The 19657-nt window shown below is 45.4% G+C and overlaps 2 protein-coding genes across 2 annotated transcripts in view; both read left to right on the top strand.

Annotated features, from left to right (window-relative positions):
- The window catches only part of RBM20 (RNA binding motif protein 20), a 178354-nt gene that overhangs the window by 93452 nt on the left and 65245 nt on the right, over nt 1-19657 (top strand). The gene's annotated exons all lie outside the window — the stretch shown is intronic.
- LOC103657024 (NADH dehydrogenase [ubiquinone] 1 alpha subcomplex subunit 1-like) lies at nt 6973-9889 on the top strand. Its single transcript, XM_008684433.2, has one exon. The coding sequence runs from the start codon at nt 7437-7439 to the stop codon at nt 7635-7637; it is 201 nt and encodes a 66-aa protein (XP_008682655.1). The 5' UTR covers nt 6973-7436; the 3' UTR covers nt 7638-9889.

Here is a 19657-nt window from a genome sequence, read left to right as displayed (position 1 = left end):
TGAGAGGGTGAGGAGGGAAACTCTAAGACCTCTTGACGTGAAGGCTTGGAAATTATGCAGCATCATTTCCTGTGTGTTCTGTTCCAAAGCAAGTCACTGACTCAGCCCAGATTCAAGAGATAGGGAAAGAGGCTCCACCTCTAAATGGGAGGGGCTTCAATATTTCACCAACCACACAGGAGTCTTAGTACAAAACATTCTTTATTAGAATGTTCAGTACAAATGTACCTTAAGTAGAGCCTCCTGGAGTAGATGTAAAAGTTGACTCAGTACTCAAGGCCCAGAAACAACGACCCATGATCACTGACTTTCTTAGTTCTTTGTATGACCACCAGATGGCGGCATTGCTCAGAGGACCTGGACCATATCAAGGCCCACCCCAAATTCCACCTGGAGATGCCCTTAAGGCAGAGGGGATCCAGGGGCACCGGGGTTCCTGGCTGGCTCAGTGAGGGGAGCGTGTGACTCTTGATCTCGAGGTTGTGAGTTCAAGCCCCATGTTGGGTGTAGAGATTACTTAGAAATAAAATCTTTGAAAGGCTGAGGGAATCCAGTGATTTTTGCCTCAGTGGATCAGGGCTGGACAGTGCTGACTCCAGAGGAGGACTGGGGTGAGGCCTGCAGTGGGCGTTCTCTGCCCCTCTGAAAGTGGAAACAGCCAACCTTCGTTATTCTCATAGAACTGTTTTGGGAACAAGGATTCAGGAAGCCTCTTCACCTCCTGGAATAAGATGCTGTAAATGCCATCCCACCACAGTGGACACAATCACAAAGAAACATTGTAATAAAGCCACCTTTGCCTGCTCAGGAACTGCCTATCAGAATCGTGTTGATTTCATTACAGTGTTGTAAATAATCCTATACCAGTGCTTTCTGTACCCTCTGCACCACTGTAGTCGTTTGTAAGCTTAGAAATGAGAGTGTATGCGAAAGCTGATGATGTCTGATTAAGATCTGTAGTCTAGTTCATCATGTTGTGCGGCCGGGCCTGGTTCTGATAAGGCGATACAGTTACATAAGAGTTCTGGGTCTGCACACATAATACTAGAGCAGCTGATCCGCTGTGCAGAGGAAAGTGCATTCCCTTCCCTCCTTCCCCTCTGGACTCAGAAACCTGCCATTCCAGGGCCTCCCCCCCCCCCACACTCAGGGCTCAGGCCTTTACTGAGCTCTTCTCATTTGGTGTCTCGGTGGTGTCTTCCATCACTTCTCTCTGGCTTGTAGGAAGGCACTTTTAATCCCCATTTAGTGGATAGGAAAACTACCCTTGGGGGTCAAGGGATTTGCCCAAGGTCATAAGTGGTGGACCCAAGGCTAACCTTGACTTTTAGCCTGGGTTTCCCTTGCTAGTTTCTAAATAGACTAAAAAGAGAAAAAAAAAATTCAAGTGAAGTAATAAAACTTGTTTTTAAGTTGACATGTTTAAACTCTAAGCCAATATGTCTCATGTTTTTATTTATTGGCTTGCTCTATTAAAATGCAACCTATAATATTCACACAGTGTTTGAAGTCGAGAAATGAAACTTTCTCTTATGAGCAACTGAATACAGTTGTGTTAACTTTTTTTCCCCGTCAGTGAGAAAACAATAGGTAGCAGTTGGCTTAGTAGTTCTGTGACAAAAAGGCATTTCCTGAGATTGAATCAATGCCAAAAAGAGACTCTGTTATGTTTTGCTGAGCAAAAGAACGTGGGAACTTCTCAGCCAAAATGCAAGTTAAAACTCTGAAAAATACAAACGGCATCCAGCATGCTTTTCAGCGTCCATCACACCAGTGAAGTCAGTAAGCCCCCTGGGAAGGCTCAGACAACAGGTCCTGGCCTCAGAGAGAATGCAGTCCAGCGGCGGGGACAAAGACCAGCCTATAAGAAGTCACCAGAGAGCAACACAGGGCATAGATGCTTTGGTGCCAGGCTGTGTACCATGGATGTTTCTGAAAACAAGGGCTACCAAGGCCTGGGTCACTCAGAGGAGGCATCAGGGGTAATGCACCGAGCTTGGGCTGGATGTAGAGATGTAGAGGGATAGCTCTCTGCTGACTCTTAAAATTGCAGTGAGAAACCAGGCTCTTAAAATCAGCACAGTGTTTGTTTTCAAGGACCATCCATGTTGTTTGGCCTCAGTTTTGCATTCTGAAAACCTCCTGTGTTAAAGGCACTGTGGGCTATATAACTAGAAGAATAAAATACAGTTCTTGATACAGAAAGGAGCACCCAAGTCCAGGGGCGAAAGGCATGTGGTGTTCTTGGATAAATGCAGGTGGTCCGTGGCTGATGAGCGAAGCCTGCAGGGAGACGGGGTGGGAGCTGAACCCAGCTCAGGACAGATGCCTTTCCGAGAAGTCTGGACGCAGTGACAAGTTGGAGCCATTGAGGGTTTTGCTCAGAGGAGTGAGGCGTGCCACCCCGTGAGTCAGGAAGCAGCGGGGTAGCACTCTGGAGCTTCATTTGGGGCTGGGAGTGATGCAAGGAGAATAAGAATCATTCCAGCAGAGGTGCTGACCGGGGCATCGGCAGTGGGAATAGCGCAGAGTGGCTGGATTTGCCTTTGCCATTCCTAGTGGAGACAGATTCAAAAGATTCAGGCTCTGCGTGGCTGTGGGGGCTGCGGGAGAGGAGGAGGTGTGGAAGGGCCCAGCGGGATCCAGTCCAGCCGTCCTGTTCAACCTCTCTCAGTTTTGCCTCGTTCCGCAGGGGGCTGGTTGTACCTGGAGAGGCTGCTACATCTTAAAGCCATGTTAACGACACTGTAAGGGAAGGCGTTGTGGGTCTCCCTGGCAGAGCCCAGCTCACAGCTTATCCCCACTCTTCTCAGCTTGCCCTGGTCCTTCACGCCATCCATTCAGGCGTTTTCAATCTCTAGCCTTCCTGCAAACTTCCTTCAGGCGCTTTGGACATTTCAGAGACTAAGCAGACTGTCCCTGCTGCGACAGTTCTTGAGGCCATCGTGCCTGTCCCCATTTTACAAAAGAGGTACTTAGAGATGGAGGGGTTGCCTGTGATGATATTGCAAGGAAGTGGGGGGCAGAGACTTGAACTCAGGTCCCTGCTTCAGAAGGAGCTCAATCTTCCCCCCATTGCCCATGCCTGCCCCGGCCTTTGCATTCCGTGCTGCTGAGGAAGGGGTCACTGCCTTTGGTCATTCTGATTTCACCCTAGATGTGCAGCACCCAGTTTTCCCTCTTTCTAGCAGTTCGCTCAGATGAGGCTGAGGAGGGTTGGGGTGGGGCCGCCGTCATCTCATCCCCTGACATTTGCATTCCTCCGCGTGCCCCAGGCAAGTGAGCTAAGGCTTGGGAAAATGACTCAGGAATGCTGCGGATGGCTCCATCGGTGGCAAAGGGAGCGGGAGCTTGAGCGAAAGAAGGAAGGACGGCCTGCAGTTCTGTTTCTCTCTTCCTCACCACCAGCGTTTTCTCGTCAGGACTGAATGCAGTTCCCGGTGGATTTGCGTGTGCAGCTCTGGGGGGCTAGGCTGGCCATGTTCCCAGGAATTGCGTTCTTGCTGAGAAGCCAGAAGGTGGGTGGCACCACTCCAGCTGAAACGTCTGAGCAGCCCCTCCTGCCCCTGGCATTGCTGCTCTGCACAAAGGAATCAGTCCTTTTGTTTCCGGAGAAGTCAGTGAGCCGTTCAGGGGCCAGTTAATCTCCAAAAAATCCTCATTCACATGGGCTGGACAAGGAGGGAGAGGATAGTTTTCAGAGCGTAATCAAATTCCAAATCCCTGACAGAATTCACTTTTTAAAAACCAGCATCCTTCGTTTTCTTCATGAACTCGCAGAGCCATACTACATGAGCTATCGTCTCCCTAAGGTTAAGTATGTACACACACGTGCGCACGCGCGCGCGCACACACACACACACACACACACACACTTGAAGAGCACTCATCTTAGAACCACCTAGCCAAATGTTGCTGTAGCATCTAGCACATTTGCTTGGGTTAGAGAAGCAGGAAGTGTTAAAAGAAACACTGAGTAGTGGAGTGTAGAAATATACAAGCAATAAGCAAGCATTTATTGTGCATTTACTGTGTGACAGGCACTGTGCAACAGTGGATGGAAAGATGCATGAGATTTAGATTTAGGCCTTGCTCCAAAGGAGCTTAGGAGTTGGAATTTTTTAAAAAGATTTTATTTATTATTTGAGAGAGAGAGAGTGCATGAGCTGGGGCGGGGGGCGGGGAGAGAGGGAAAGGGAGAAGCAGACTCCCTCTGAGCAGGGAGCCTGACATGGGGCTCAGTCCCAGGAACCCTTGATCATGACCTGAGCTAAAGGCAAATGCTTAACTGACTAAGCCACCCAGGTGTCCCAGGAGCTTACTAGTTGGGAAGACGTCATCTGAGAACATGGAAAAAGGCAACTGCCGTCCTATGACCAATACCATGCTTACTAGGGAAACCTTAGAAGCATTCCCAATTAGAGTTAGAAATAAGAGTAAGGATACTAGATATCACCACTGCTGTTCAGTGTTGTGCTGGTGGACCTAGCCAATGCAATAAGATAAGAAAAATAAATGAAGCATGAGGATGGAAAATAAGAGACAGAGTTCTTGTTATATGAAGATTATATGATTATGTACCTTTAAAACTCAAGAATTTTCAAAAGTATTATATATAATGAAAGAGGTAAGCATAATCGCAGAGTATAGTATCAACATACAAAAAGCAATAGCATTTCTGTATAACAACAGTAACCTACAGGAAAAAGGATATTGTTCATAATAAAAACTAAACTTTATGGTACCTAGGAATAAATGAAATAAAACATAGATAAGGCTTTGATGAAGAAAATCATAAAACATTATCAGAGTATATAATAAATGGACAATGATATGTTCATAGATGGGACAACTTATTAGCATCTCATTTAAGACAATTCTGATCAATATTCCAATAGGATTTCTCTTAGAATTACACAAACCAATTCTGAAATTCATTTGGAAGAGTAAGGTACATAAATAGGTCTGATGCTTCTGGGAAAAAAAAGAGTTTTAAAGAACAAGGAGATCAATAAAACAGAGCAGAGAAACAGACCTAAGAATCCCCATGTACTTTTGGCATGGGTAGCCATGTATTATAAACCAGTGTGAAACACAGCTCTTCAGTGACTCATGCCAAGAAAACTTGCTTTCTATACAAAAATATTAGATCCTTATCTCATAGTATACATAAAGATAAATTTCAGCTAGTCCTAAATGTGAAAAATCAAAACTTTGACGCTCTTAGAAGATAATCCAGGGGAATATCTTTATGATATTATGGGTTAAAAATAATTTTTTAGAAAAGACACCCCCCCAATTTTCAACAACTTAGAAGTGAAAAGGTTGATAAATTTGTGTTAAAGTACTATGGTTTATGGATGTATAGTATGAGATTATGGCTTAGAAGTATACACATAGATGTTGCCTCTGGACAGAATGGGAGGGAGGAGGAGATGTTTATTTTCCATGTTAAAATTGAGGAAATGTTAACCTTGGTTAATTCTGGGTAGTGGAAATATGACAGCTTGCTATATTTATCCATATTTTTGTATTTAACTTTTTTTTCAAGAAAACACAACGAATGCTTGGTTCAGCAGCATGTATACTAAAAAAAGAAACCAAAAAGCAACTACCAACTCAGATCAGCATGCAGTGTGGAAGCTATAGCTGTATTAGCGAGATTGCCTGGCCCTAAAAGTCTGATTCTGGTCCTGGCGCTGCCATCACCAAGCTGTGTCCATGGGTGAGAACCTGCCCTCTCAGGGGCTTTTCACTCTAGAAAACAAGAGGATCGGACTGATCATTAGCTAAGGTCTCTCCCTTGGTGGCTCTCACATTTTCTCTTCTCTCCATGGGAGAGGTTACCAAGGCTGGAGGAGCAGAGAAGGAAGAATGCATGGGGAAGAGCCCTCTCATAAGCCTAAATTCTGTATGAGTGCACGGAAGTGATTATCATTACATTCAATTCATACTTGCCCGACCTCTTAGCTCATAGGAGCTGCCTGATGTCTGTGAAGCCCTAGACTTTTCTGTTTTCCTTGGCAGGGTGGATCTGGGTGCCCTGTAGTAATAAGTGTGCTCCTTACCAAGTGGCAGAGATTCCTAATTAGCCGGGACTGAGTAGGAGTGGCATGCTGCTGACGTTGGTGTACTTGCTTAATTGGTCTCCATTTTTCTCCATTATTGCTCTGGAGTCATAGTCTGAAAAAGAGCCAAGAAATACACCCTGTATGGTATGGTGTTGGGGGAGCGGGCATGGAGGGAAGATGTCAGGGGTGTCTAGGGAGATACCAGTGCTTTACTCAAGATGGTTGTCTGTGGGCTGGTGATTTAGAAACAGGAGCCTTGGAATCTTGCCTCCCCTATGGATCTGCAGACCTGTCTGAGTTTTCCCATTTGTGAAATGGGGTTGACCTGATGAGACCAGAGTGCTATAGGGAGTCATTTCCTTCTTGCCTGCAGACAGAGGGCTTTGAAAACAAAAAGAAGAGAGGGGTTGGTGGAGTTTTCCACTGAGTATTTGGAATTACAGCTGTCACTGCCCTCAATTCAAGCAGGGAGTGCAACCAAGATCTTAGTCATCTTAAATAATGTGTGTGTGTGTGTGTGTGTGTGTGTGTGTGTGTGTGTGTGTGTGTACGGATTCTTCAAACTTTACATGATGTCCCCATAAAACCGATCTGGGTGCTGAATGATAAGAAAATCAGAGTTGAAAGGCAGGGAACCCTCTTTGCCAAAGGAATGAATTGTAAGAGACTAGACCGAGTATTTAATCTAAGAGGCAAGTGTAGCAGGATCCGATTGGGCATGTAGGCACACTTCCCGTCTGTTCACCTTGGCCTTCCCACAGCCTGTACTAAAGACAGTGACCTTCTGTCACAGCCTGTCTTGTATCTTATCCTCTCTCTTCTCTGTTTCTCCCTCTCTTCATTTCATTTGAACATCTCCCCTTTGCATCTTCTGTGTTCGTTCCCTGCAAGGTGGTTTGAGAAATAAGGGGCTTTCGGAGGCTCCATTCTGCGGTCACACCAGTGGTTTTTAGGATATGCCCTAAAATGAACCCACTAAGGCTCTCTGTGCCCTGAACCATTCGAGAGAATATGGTCACACCTCTTGAAACCCACGGTTCCTGACGTGCTGGCTGGGACTTGACTGTGCAACTTTTAACTTTACCACTAGCTTGCTGACATCCACAAAGAGAGCGTTCTTATTTAAGGGTTCATTACAGTAATGGGGTTCGCATGGCAGGAGTTGAGAGCGCGAGGGATCCCGGAAGAGTGGACATTGCCTGGAAGCCAGCATAAAGCTCCTGTGTTTTCAGTGACCAGTGTTGAAAATCTTGTGCTTGATGGCAGCTGTTTTGATCTGTTAGACGATTGTAGAGAGAAGTAGCAGTAGGCAAAGTTGTTCTTTAAATATTTATTTGTGGGTTTGGCTCTGGCAACCGAGGTGTGATGTGGTTCGAGATTCTGCCTGGGATCAGCGTCACGGCCATGTGCTCGGTCATCTCCGAGCACATCCACAGATTCAGTAATGGGGGCGAGGATAAAAGGGTTGCCTATTATCCATATCATTGGAGTTTGATGCAAAGAGATAGATGTGTCTCTGGAGTTAATCGTTACTATGTGTCAGAGGGTTTGGAGACTAGCGATTAAGGAAGCACTTTCCTGAATGATGAAAAATAACTCGGTCATGCTCATCTACGCCTTCTAGAAGGTTATGCAGTGTATTAATGTAGTGCATAATAAAAACAACAAAAAAGTAATAAAAATATTTATTTGTATTCAGAGAAAGTTGGTTTCTTAAAAACTGTGCATATTTACTTCTTAAGCCGCTGCTGCCGTTTGTGCCTCTCCTTCTTCACTGTCCCTGCCCAGCCCCCCAGGTTGGGAAATGCTTCCTCTTGAGTTCCTTGGTCTGGGGCAATGGCTGCTCCCCGTGGTGTGGTGCTGTTTCCCAAAGCATGATGCATGACTTGTGGTTTTAGCAGCATTGTTTTGAGCATCTCATTGGGAAGCCATCCTCAAGCCCAGGCTTGATTATGTGTCCTGTTTTTTTAATCCCTGCTCTTGCACCATCTGAATTGTATCATTGCGTCAATATTAAGGGAGAGACTTGCAAAAGCTCTGTTAATTACAGGCACTCACACTTTTCTGGCCACTAGCTTGTCTTTCTGAAATATGCAGAATAGTTAAGAGTCCTGGGTATGCAGACTCAGTTCTTGGGCTATCTCAGTGCAATAGATACAACACTAGGAAATCTTTCAGATGAATTTGTAACATATGGAGTGGGTGTATGGAGAGAGGTGAGTTAAAAATAGAATTTGCTTTTTCTTTTCTTTTCTTTTCTTTTCTTTCTTTCTTTCTTTCTTTCTTTTTTTTTTTTTTTTTTTTTTTTTTGAGAAGTAGAAGTAAAACTAATTCTCAATTAACTCTCTGGATGAAATCACTATGGTCTTGGATAAATCAGTGAAGTTCATTAGACTTTAGTTGCATCATCTGCAAACTGGGTATAGTAAGCATTTACTTGGCTGTAGACAGAAGGCTGGATGAGATGGTCTCTGGAGAACTCAGTTATGGGTTTTTGATTTGCTGAACACTGAGCTGAAATAGAAAAGTCTGGACATGAAGTATAGTTGAAAGGGATACGTGTGATTATTGATGTTTTTCAATAATTTTCAATTGTAAAATATGGCGCACACACACACACACCCAAATTTTTAAAGCATGTAACCAGTTTTTAACAAATAAAGCAAACACTTGTGTAACTATCCTGGGTTAATAAATGGGATGCTACTGGCTCCCAGAGGCCTCTGAATGTCCCTGACCCCACCCAGCCCCCTTCCTCACTTATGCTTTTGTCACTAGCTTTCTTACCTGTTTCCCTCTACTAGGAAAGTCACACACTGTATTCTGAAACTTACAGTATTTGTACTTGAGGTTTACTAAAACTTTCATTTCCCATTCAGTAATACCAGGCCTTTGGAACACTCTAAAAACATTTACCCCTCCGACCTTATTTTCTCTCATTGTGTGTTTTCATTCCGTATAGCTTAAAGAACACCACGAAATACTTTCTCCTGCCCACTCACATTCGTTGAGATTTAGTGCGTGCATTCCTCACTGCTCTTTGCTCTCCCCTCCTTTTCGTGTTGCTAGCCTTCCATCTGGGATCGCTTGCCTCCTGCCTGACATGCAGCCTGTAGGGTTTCCTTTGCCAGTAGTGAACTTTCAGGTTTTGTCTGCCCAAGAAGTCCTGAAAGCACCTTCGTTGTGGAAGGATGGTTTGGGCAGATGTGTTTGCTTCCCGGGGCTGCTGCAACCAACTTGGTGACCTAGAGCAACACACATTTATCCTCACATGGCTCTTGAGATCGGTTCCCCGGGTTAATGCCCAAGTGTCGGTAGAGCTTCACTGCCTCGGAGGCTCTAGGGTAGCTATTTCCTTGCCCTTTCCAGCCTCCAGCGCCGTATTCCTTGCCTACCTTTGTTTGCGACTCCTTCCTCCTCTTCGAAGCCAACATTGTAACATCTTCACATGTCTGTCTTCTCTCACATCACCTGCTCCTCTGTGTCAGACCCCCCGCTGCCTGTCTCTTGTAATAATGCTTGTGGTTGCATTTCGGGCCCACCCACATAATGCAACATAGTCCACCCATCTGAAGATCCTTCACTTAATCATTCTACAAGGACTTTTTCACCATATAAGGTAACATCATGGGTTCCAGGGACGATGATTGGCTATCTTTGGGAACCATTATTCATCTCTGCACAGGAATGTACAAAATTCTAGGTTGGTCGTTATTTTGTGTCAACATATTAAAGATATGATTCAGGACGTCTGGGTGGCTCAGTTGGTTAAGCATCTGCCTTCAGCACAGGTCATGATCCCGGGGTCCTGGGATAGAGTCCTGCATCGGGCTCTCTGCTCAGTGGGGAGCCTGCTTCTCCCTCTCCCTCTGCCTGCCGCTACCCCTGCTTGTGCTCTCTCTCTCTGACAAACAAATAAATAAAATCTTAAAAAAAATAAATATATGATTCAACTCTCTTTGGCTTCCATTTTTGATGTTGAGATATCATTTCTCAGCCTTATTCTTTGTTTTAAGGTAATCTATATTATTTCTTTAAGTTTTTACTCTTGCTTTTGATCACTGTGATGTGTCTCGGTGTGCATTCCTTTATATTTATTCTGTTTAGAGCTTCTCCAGGTCTTTGGAATCCATGGCATCTTTCAGAAGTTTTGGAAAATCCTCAGCTCATCTTCCCAATATTATCTCTGTCTTGTCCTAACTCTCCTCCTCTTCAGAGACCCTCCCCTTGCCCCTCCGCCCCATTCCCCTGGCAAAATGTACATTGGATCTTTTTACTGTGTCCACCATGTCATAAATCTACTCTCCTGTGCTTTCCACACTTTTGCTTTCCTGTGCTCTATTCTGAACAGTTTCCTCTGATCTAACCTCTGGTTTCTAATTCTCTCTTCTATTGCTTTTAATATGCTGACAGCCACTTCTGTTGAGATTTTAATTTGTTACTGAATTTTTCGTCTCTGGAAGTTCCATTTGATTCTCTTCCAGATCTGCTAGGTCATTTTTTAAATAATTTTTTTCCTTCCTGCAGATATTTGCAAACTTGTCATTTCCTTTTTTTCATGTGATAAGCATATATAAACTTAACGAGTCTGTATCTGAAACTGTCCACGTGTCTTTCTTCACTCAGTTGTTTATACTGGCTCTCCCTTGTGTTGCCTTATTTCCTATGCATCTGATTATCTTTAACTGTTTTGCTGGTTATTGCCCTTAAAAAATTATTTGTAGAGATTCCTTGAGGCTTGGAATAAATGTACATTCCTCCTTCTGGCTGCCTTTTAGGGGCACAACTTTAGGACCACTTTAAACCAGATTCATTGCCCATTTCTGCTGTGCGTTCCTGGGGTGAAATGTGCAACAGGGTAGGTGTGTGGTCACATCTTCTCAAGAGTATTTTATCTCCCTTACTTTTCCTTCTGCTCTGCTTAGGTACAGAGCAACATTCTTTCTGGGCCTGTGGGGTTGGGGAAGAAAAGGAGACGACAGATTCGTTCTGCTTCATCCTAATCCTGAGTCTGTAGCCCTTTGGAACCCACCTTAATGCAGGAAAAGGTATCCTGTAAGCCCTTACATTGAATGCACCCTGTACCTTGCCTTCTGTCACCTGTACCCTCCAGCATCTTCAAAGCAAGAGCAACTTTAGCACTCAAATAATCCTCCAACCTCTTTGGATTTCTTCCAAAATTGGCCTGGCAGGACTGCACTATCTTTCCCACTCCTCATTGCTTTTAAGATGATTTCTACAGAGTTGTTTTCAGCCAGAGGGTTTATCTGAATATCCCTCTACCTAACCTGCCTTACGAGAAATAGCTATTACATTTTTATTGTATAAAATTATGCATTTGTGTTTAACAGCTATGATATTTGCCCATAGGAACTTTACAGTGCAAAAGGATCAAGGGAATATAGGCCCACAAATTTTTATTTGTTCTAAGAGATTGGTAGTAACCATTTGGAAGACTGATCTGGTGTAGACTTTGGGATAAAAACGTGAGACTTCTGATGGATGGTGGAGCCCGTCTTGCTTAATGCCACTTGTTCCTTCCTTAAGGGGTAACTTCAATTGGCCAGTAAGTTGCATCCTTGCCTTGAAAAAATAACCACCAAACAAAAACTACTCTTATCTGGTTTCCCAACCACTTCAGCCTGGTCTTGTGATGCCCTGTAGTGGCCAAGATCCAGCCTCTTCAAGTTAGGGGCAGCTGTGAGGGCAGCTGGCTTCAATTCAGACAATAAAGACAGCGTTAGTCAGCAGCCTCTTCTCTCGTGGCCTGAGGCCCTAGCACTCCAATGTGTGTCAGCAATGAAGGTGGATTCCTGACTCTGACCGTGGATAAGTGGGGGCATTTGGGACAGGTTTGTGAGTCCAGTCTTCGGCCCACCCTCAACATTACATTTTGACTAGCTGGTCTTGGATCAAGTTTTTATAGCTTTAAATCCTGAATGTTAAGAATTAATTTTTGATTCCTTAGTCCACCTATCCCAAATATGGACAGAAACCCCTGAAATTACAATCAACATGGGGAAAAGCCTATAAATCATTTGTTGATTCAGCAAATATATAACGGACTTCTACGGTCTGGAATGCAGTGTGGTGGGTATTGTAGAGTCCTTGCCATCAGAACGCTGATCATCTTGTCATGCAGAGAGCTCAAAGACCTAAGAGAGAAACGGATTTAGAGGGGACCCTGGAGCTGGTTGTGAATGATCTGTGATGTTTGTCATCCCATTGATTTGGCTGATCGGCCTGGTGTTCTCTTCCTTCCCCATACCTCAGTGAGTATCCCTCCCAAATCTGGGCTCACATCAGCAAGAGTGACCTTCCCACCTGGAGGAGGACCAGCCTTTGGTCAAGGTACAAAGGCGGCTGTGCTTCTCTGTTGAAGACTCAGCAAGAGACAAAGTGGACAAAGCCTGAAGTTGGGAAGCAATCCTGCTGCCTGTCACCAGGCTCTGAGCAGTCGTAGACAAAGAAACAAAAATTAATTCAGATTTATACATCAGAATGGGCTCAATCCCCTGAAATCATTTCAGAATGGATATTGGAGTTTGGTTAATAAAAAGTGGCTGTTCTTCACTTTGGAAAACAGCGTGGAGGTCCCTTAAAAAGTTAAAAGTTGAGCTACCCTATGATCCGGCAATTGCAGTACTGGGTATTTACCCCGAAGATACAGACGTAGTGAAGAGAAGGGCCATATGCACCCCAATGTTCATAGCAGCATTGTCCACAATAGCTAAATTGTGGAAGGAGCCGAGATGCCCTTCAACAGATGACTGGATTAAGAAGATGTGCTCCATATATAAAATGGAATATTACTCATCCATCAGAAAGAACGATTACACAACATTTGCAGCACATGGATGGGACTGGAGGAGATTATGCTAAGTGAAATAAGTCAAGCAGAGAAAGACAATTATCATATGGTTTCACTCATTTATGGGACACAAGAAGTGGGAAGATCGGTAGGAGAAGAAAGGGAAAAATGAAGGGGGGGATAAACAGAAGGGGGAATGAACCATGAGAGACTGTGGACACTGGGAAACAAACTGAGGGCTTCAGAGGGGAGGGGGTGGGGGAATGGGATAGGCCGGTGATGGGTATTAAGGAGGGCACGTATTGCATGGAGGACTGGGTGTTATACACAAATAATGAATCATGGAACATTGCATCAAAAGTAAGGATATACTGTATGGTGACTAATATAACATAAAAAAATTATTATAAAAAAAAGTGGCTGTTCTTGCCAATTCTCTCGAAAACCCATTGTCTTGCAATGCTCCCACACAAGCGAGGTTGCTGCATTTATTAGCTAATGCCACTAAGCGAGCACTGAGAGCTTTAGCAAACAACTGCTATGAGCACCTTTAAGAGGAAACCACCTTAAAATCAGATTTGTTTCCTTAGTGGGAATTAGAGGGTCCACTGCTGAAGCTTCTCCAAGCTGCCCTCTCTTCCTTGGCAAGCTGTCCAGCCAATAGCTTCCAGCCCCCAACTTCCTTGACTATGGGAAGTCCTTCTTTGAGTGGATTAATTCTGAGCAGATTCTACCTGCTCTTATTTTTGTTTTCTATTTGCTTATTATTCTCCTTTCGTTGTGTGTATTCTTTTCCATGCCCAGCTCCTCCAATTAGGGTAACTTCTGTACTCAGCTTGTTATGAAAGTTTAGTAGCATGACACGTGGTATGTTTTCCAATTTTTACATCTTTATACTCTTCTAGAGTTTAGCCGTGGGGATCATGTTTTGCTAAATGTAATACTCTTGCCATTCAAAATGTTTTTAGAGATATTTTTTATTTATTTGAGAGAGAGAACCAGAGAGTGCAAGCAGGAGGGAGGGGCTGAGGGAGAGGGAGAAGCAGACTCCCAGCTGAGCGGGGAGCCCGACATGGGGCTTGACCCGGGGACTCTGGGATCATGACCTGAGCCGAAGGCAGATACTTAACCGACTAAGCCAGCCATTCAAATTTTAATTGAAGTTAATAGTAAAACAAAGTTGTAGTAGACTTCCTCTCCCTCCTCCTTCTAATCCGGAGAGGACATCAAAAAGCACTTATAGAGTATGCAGAGTATTAAAATACCAACAGGTCAGGGTGCCTGGATGGCTCAGTAGGTTAAGCGTCTGACTCGTGGTTTTGGCTCAGGTCCTGATCTCAGGGTTGTGAGATCGAGCCCTGCATTGGGCTCCTTGCTCAGCATGGAGTCTGCTTCAGATTCTCTCTCACCCTCTCCTCCCACCCCTTCCTCCTCCTAAAATAAATAAATAAATCTTTAAAAAAAATACCAACAAATTCTTAAAATTAGGATCCAATTCTATCAATTACTTTTGTACATGCATGTGGAGGAAAAGTGATAGTGTGTTGGAGGGCGTCTAATGTGTTTGAGGGTATTTTGATCGTTTGCAAAAGCAGAGGAGGACAGTACAAGAGCTGGGCCGGCCCTGTTGACTGACTGATGGAGATGATGGAAGGCAACTGTGCTCCTGGAGGAGAATCAGAACCAGTCTGGGTTTCAGCCACCCTGCTTCTACCCCGGTGCTCCCACAACACCCAGCATCCTAAATGCTCTAAATGGGGCCCATGCTTAGATATTGTCTTGGTCCGTGGGAAGGTAAGTTGTCTTGGGTGGCTGGTGTCCTCTGATCCCACAGTGATGGAGTAGACTCATTTATGGCACAATATTGACTTGAGCTTCTGTTTGTGCCAGATACTGTTCTGGGCGCTGGACGTACAGCAATAAAAGGAGCAGACAAGCTCTTTGCTCTCGGGGAGCTTATATTCCAAGGCTGGGACGGGCAATAAAGTACGACACAAATAAACAAGGTAATTTCAGATAGCGAAAATGGTAAGATAAAGGGACAGAGAGTCACCACATGTCTTTTAGGTTCCTGGGTCTGTGGTGGCCCCTTTGGGAGGATGACAGGTGCACAGGGACTGGAGGTTGAGAAGGAGCCAGTTACGTGAAGATCTGAAGTAATGCTGTCTGGCAGAACTTTCTGAATGTTGGAGACGTCATGTACTGTGTGACCTAACATGGTAGCCGCTAGTCCCATGTAGTTCCTGAACACTTGAAATGTGGCTAGTGTGACTGAGGAACTGAGTTTTTAATTGTATTTAATATTAGCAACTTAAATTTGAAAGGTACGTGTGGTTAGTAGCTGCCCTATTGGACAGTGCAAATCTGGAGGGAGGACTTCCAGGCAGAGGGAACAGATTGTGCCAAGGCCCTGAGGATATAGTCACCCTGAGAACCCAGCATGGGATTATGTCTGGAAGCTATGTTCAACCTTTTAAGAGCAACTCTGGAACACTTAAAAATGTTTCCTGCTTCTGTTTTGGGGGCCCCTGGAGAACCTACTGAGGAATAACAGTTACCCAGAAGGGATTTAAAAACCCCTGATCAACAAAGAACCAGCTTCCTTTTCTAGGAAGGGCTCATTCTCACATCGTGTGACTCACAACTCTTGACTGGTTTCCTCTGCTAACGGGTTGTGGCTGGCCTTTGTCTGTGCAGGAAGTAACCATTACAGGGCCGAGCTCTGGGAACGAATCCTGTCTTTGTTCTCTCCTTGCATCTGACTGTGACAAGAGACTGAAATCTCTGCCCTGGCTCTGTCCAGGGGTCACCTGCTGCCTTGCATCCATCCCAGGGGCCTGAGACCTCCTCCTTTCTGGCTGCACTTTTCTTTTTGTCCCCATTGCTAAAGATGGTGTAAGTCAGCCCTGGTTACGAGGAGAAAGTAGACTTGAGAGATTGTTTGACCAGAGCTGCCCGCAGAGTGGGGGAGGGAGTGGCCGAATATGGTGGAGATTCAGCTCTAGTGGGATTCCCAGACTAAAACGGAGACGAGGGGGCCACTTCTGGCCCAGTGTGCTGAAAATTAGAGGAGGCCCAGCTACACAGCCTGTAATCCTGGGCTAGCCTGGGTTAGTCATTGGTTAACACTCTCCTTGAACTTGCATACCCAAAAGAAAACATGATTACTTAGCACTGCCCTGAGAAGTATAGAAAACTGAGCCAAGGAGATTGCAATGTTAAATCAGAGATCAAAGGCCCAAGGCCACTTCCAGGGTTGTTCCATAACCCTGCTTTCCCCCTCTGTCCTGCCTGACTGCAGTTAGCTTCTCCTCCCCACCCCCAGACCAGCAGCAGGTTGGGGGGCAGGCCGGGGGAAAGGGTAGAGCTGTCAACTTTGAACTGTGGCATGTACCAAGAAGCTTGATCTCTCTGGTGAGAAGTCCGAGGTCATGAAATGAACCCTCGTTTATCCCTAGACAACATGCCGCATGTTCTGCCCACTTTGTGCACGGTGCCTTCCTGAAATACAGGTGTGAAAACCCACCTGAGTCATGTGCTTTGGCCTTCATGGGAGGATGAACATGGCCATGACTTGCATAGATGCCCCATTTTTCCATTTCCTTTGGCATATGGTTCTCCAGGAGAGAGATATCTGTTATGACAAGGGGCTGAGTTATACTCCGGAATATGAAGGGGTCATCTGAAGGTCCTTATAAGCTAGATGGGCACCATTAGCCCAACAGAAGTCATTTTTCCCTAAAAAAGTTACTTCTAAAAAATAAACATGTTTATTAAAGAAAAATTAGAACATTTACAAAAGAACAGAGAAACCAGTTACCCAAGTTTCACTGTCTAAACATAACTACCCCTTGTTGACATTTTGACGTGTTCTGTATTCGTTCTTTTTTTCTACCTAAGGGTTATTTTTGCCTTTTGCATGTCTGTAACCATAATAAATATGCAATTTTGCACACTGGTTTTTAATTTAACATTAAAGAGTAAGTGGATAAACATCGCTTTTAAGGGCCACACGGCATGTCCTTAACGTTCCTGCACACTTGGCACTGGGTGTTCTGAGCCCCCAGGACTTGGTGGCTGGCTGGAGGTCACACAGTGAGCTGGTGAGGAAGCCAGGCGCAGACCCCGTGTTTCCCACTCCAGCTGAGGGTTCCTTATCCTCTCTGGTCTCAACCTTTCTCTGCCTTCATTCCTCACCCGGGAGCTGGTGCTATGTCCCTGCCACTCGTGTCTCTCGTTACGTTATTGTGTATGACCTGGCCCCCACTTTCTACCAGGGGTCACTACATCACTTGCTTTGGGGCATATCCTCAGGAGTGGAGGCCAAAGTATCCCTTTCCATGTGTCTCCTGAAGAAACTCACAGTATCATAATGAATAGCAGGATTTGTTTGGGCCAGATTTGCCTCCTGCTTCTCCAGACCCAAGAAGTCCACCCACCCCACCCCCCCGCCCCCGGCCCCGGACCTTTCCCATGCCCTTCATTAATGCTAGCTCTGCGGCAGAAGAAAGAATGGCCAAAGGGAACAGGGACAGGCTTGGCTGTCCAGCAGAGGGTCCTGCCTGGGCTGTGGTACTCTGGGAACTGCTGGGTAGTGTGGACAGGGGCGGAGCTCCTACCCCCTCTCCTTACCTCTCACGAGTTCTTCCCTCCCTGTTGGACTGACTTCATGGGCATGTGTTCATATAAGGCCCTTTGATTTGAAGGGTTCTGCACTTAATTTAATGTCTGCTGTTGCCATCTTGAAATCTTCATAAGTTTTGAACAATGACCCTGCATTTTCATTTTGCACTGGGCCCCATATATTATGTAGCCAGTCCTGTTCTCATTAGACTTGGAACACACCTTACTTGCCACATTCATCTTGTTTTTTACTCCGTTATGTACACTTATGATTCACCTCGCACCTTGGGGGATATTTTAGTGGAAGGACAGGCCTTTGGGGTCAAACAGACCTTGTTTCAAATGACCATAGATCGACTTTGGGACTTTGGGTTAGTTACCCTGTCATTTTGGAGCCTTGGTGTTTTCATTTGTAAAGTGGGCATAGTGATCTTAAATTTTGAAGACTTGTGATGATCAAGTGTGTGAAGTGGGTACATGATGCCTTGTGCATCCACACTCGGTATTACCTTGTGTTCCTCCTTCCTTCCTTGGCTGGCACGGTGTTGGTATACAATAAGTGCTCAACACGTGCTTACTACATTGCAGTTGTGATGGTCAGCTTGTGCCTCTCCATTTCCAAATGGGGCCAGGCTTTGTGTCCTAATCTCTGGGTAAGAGCTAGGGTCAAACAATTAAGAGGGCTCATTCTAAGTACTGACTTTTCTTCTCATTCAGATTTGGGGAGATGTGCGTGGTGGAGAGCTTTTCTCTTTTTTCTTTTTTTTTTTTTTGAGAGAGAGAGAGCATGTGGGTTGGGGGAATGGGGCAGAGTGAGAGGGAGAGAGAGAGATAATCTTACATAGGCTCTCTGCTCAGTACGGAGCCTGAAGCAGGGCTCGATCTCATCACCCCGAGATCATGACCTGAGCTGAAATTAAAAGTCCAACGCTTAACCAACCCAGGCGCCCAGGCGCCCCTCGTGAAGCACTTTTCGGTAAACTCTTATCCTAAGAAAGTCCTGAGCATCGTGAAATAAGACAGAGACAGAGAAAGTGCAGTCACTGGTTGGAGCCGAGCCTTGTGCCTTGGGGAAACCTGGTTGATCATGGGCAGGACCCATGGCCTGAGCAGAAATGCAGCTGCGGCCAGGTTGGCTGGTTCCTGTAGGTCAGGATCTGGGACTGGCGCCTTTGGGAGTCTGTGACTGAGTCGGCAGCAGAGAGCCAGGCAAGCCTGGAGCAGCCTGTGGGCTATGATTAAATTAGGAAGAAAGAGCCCCTGGGTTCTCCCCGGAGCTCACTGGGCAGGTGGGCAGGGTCAGGCCCCTGGTGGGCAGCTGGAAATGGGCTGTTTGGTTGGACATGACTGGCTTTCACTTTGACTTTTCAGTGGGCTGCAGGAAGGTCACACCCTGAGTCCTAGCAGACAGAAGCTTCCCTCATGTCAGTGACCATACCCGCCCCCTGCCCCCTGCCTTTACGGGTAGACACAAAATAGGAGAACCCAGTGAGCTTTAATGCTTGGTCTTGTACAAGGTCTTTGGGGCAGTTTTACTTTGTAGAAAGCATACCTCCTGAATAATTTTGAGAGGATATTATATTGGGTACTGGGCATCACAGATGAACACCAGAATATACAGATAGGACCAACTGGGCTGAGGGCTGCTTTAGACATCATGGCAGCGAAGTACTCATGGACAGCTGGTTTTGATTTAGAAACTTACTAAGGGTGTAGTTTTGTTTGACTGTTGAAATATTACAGGGTGGGATTTGGAAACAGAAGAGGAAAAAAGTGGCAGAAAGAACAGTGGCTCCTGGAACGAAAAGTGAGCGAGTTGCTAAGAAATTAAACCACAATTCAGGCAAAGCCTGTCCCTGAACCCCATAGCTTTGTCAGCTCCCGCCAGAGAGGGACATCTTGGCTTTCTTCTTCTCTTTTCTTCTTCTTTGTTTTGTGTCGTTATTTTCTGTAAGGCTGGTGGAAGGGTTTTAGCATCGTAGCAGTTTCTCAGCGGAGGGACTATTGATGTCTTGGGCTGGGTCATCCTTGTTTGCGGGGTCTCGAACGTTGCAGGATTTTGACAGCATCCCCCAGTTCTGACAAAGAAAACGTCTCCAGCATGTCTGGGGTGTGGGGAATCACCACGGTGAAGAGCCGCCGCTTAGAACGT

This window comes from Ursus maritimus, unplaced genomic scaffold (assembly GCF_017311325.1).
Source record: "Ursus maritimus isolate PB19 unplaced genomic scaffold, ASM1731132v1 scaffold_7, whole genome shotgun sequence".
Classification (NCBI taxonomy): domain Eukaryota; kingdom Metazoa; phylum Chordata; class Mammalia; order Carnivora; family Ursidae; genus Ursus; species Ursus maritimus.
This window is presented reverse-complemented; position numbering and strand designations above follow the sequence as displayed.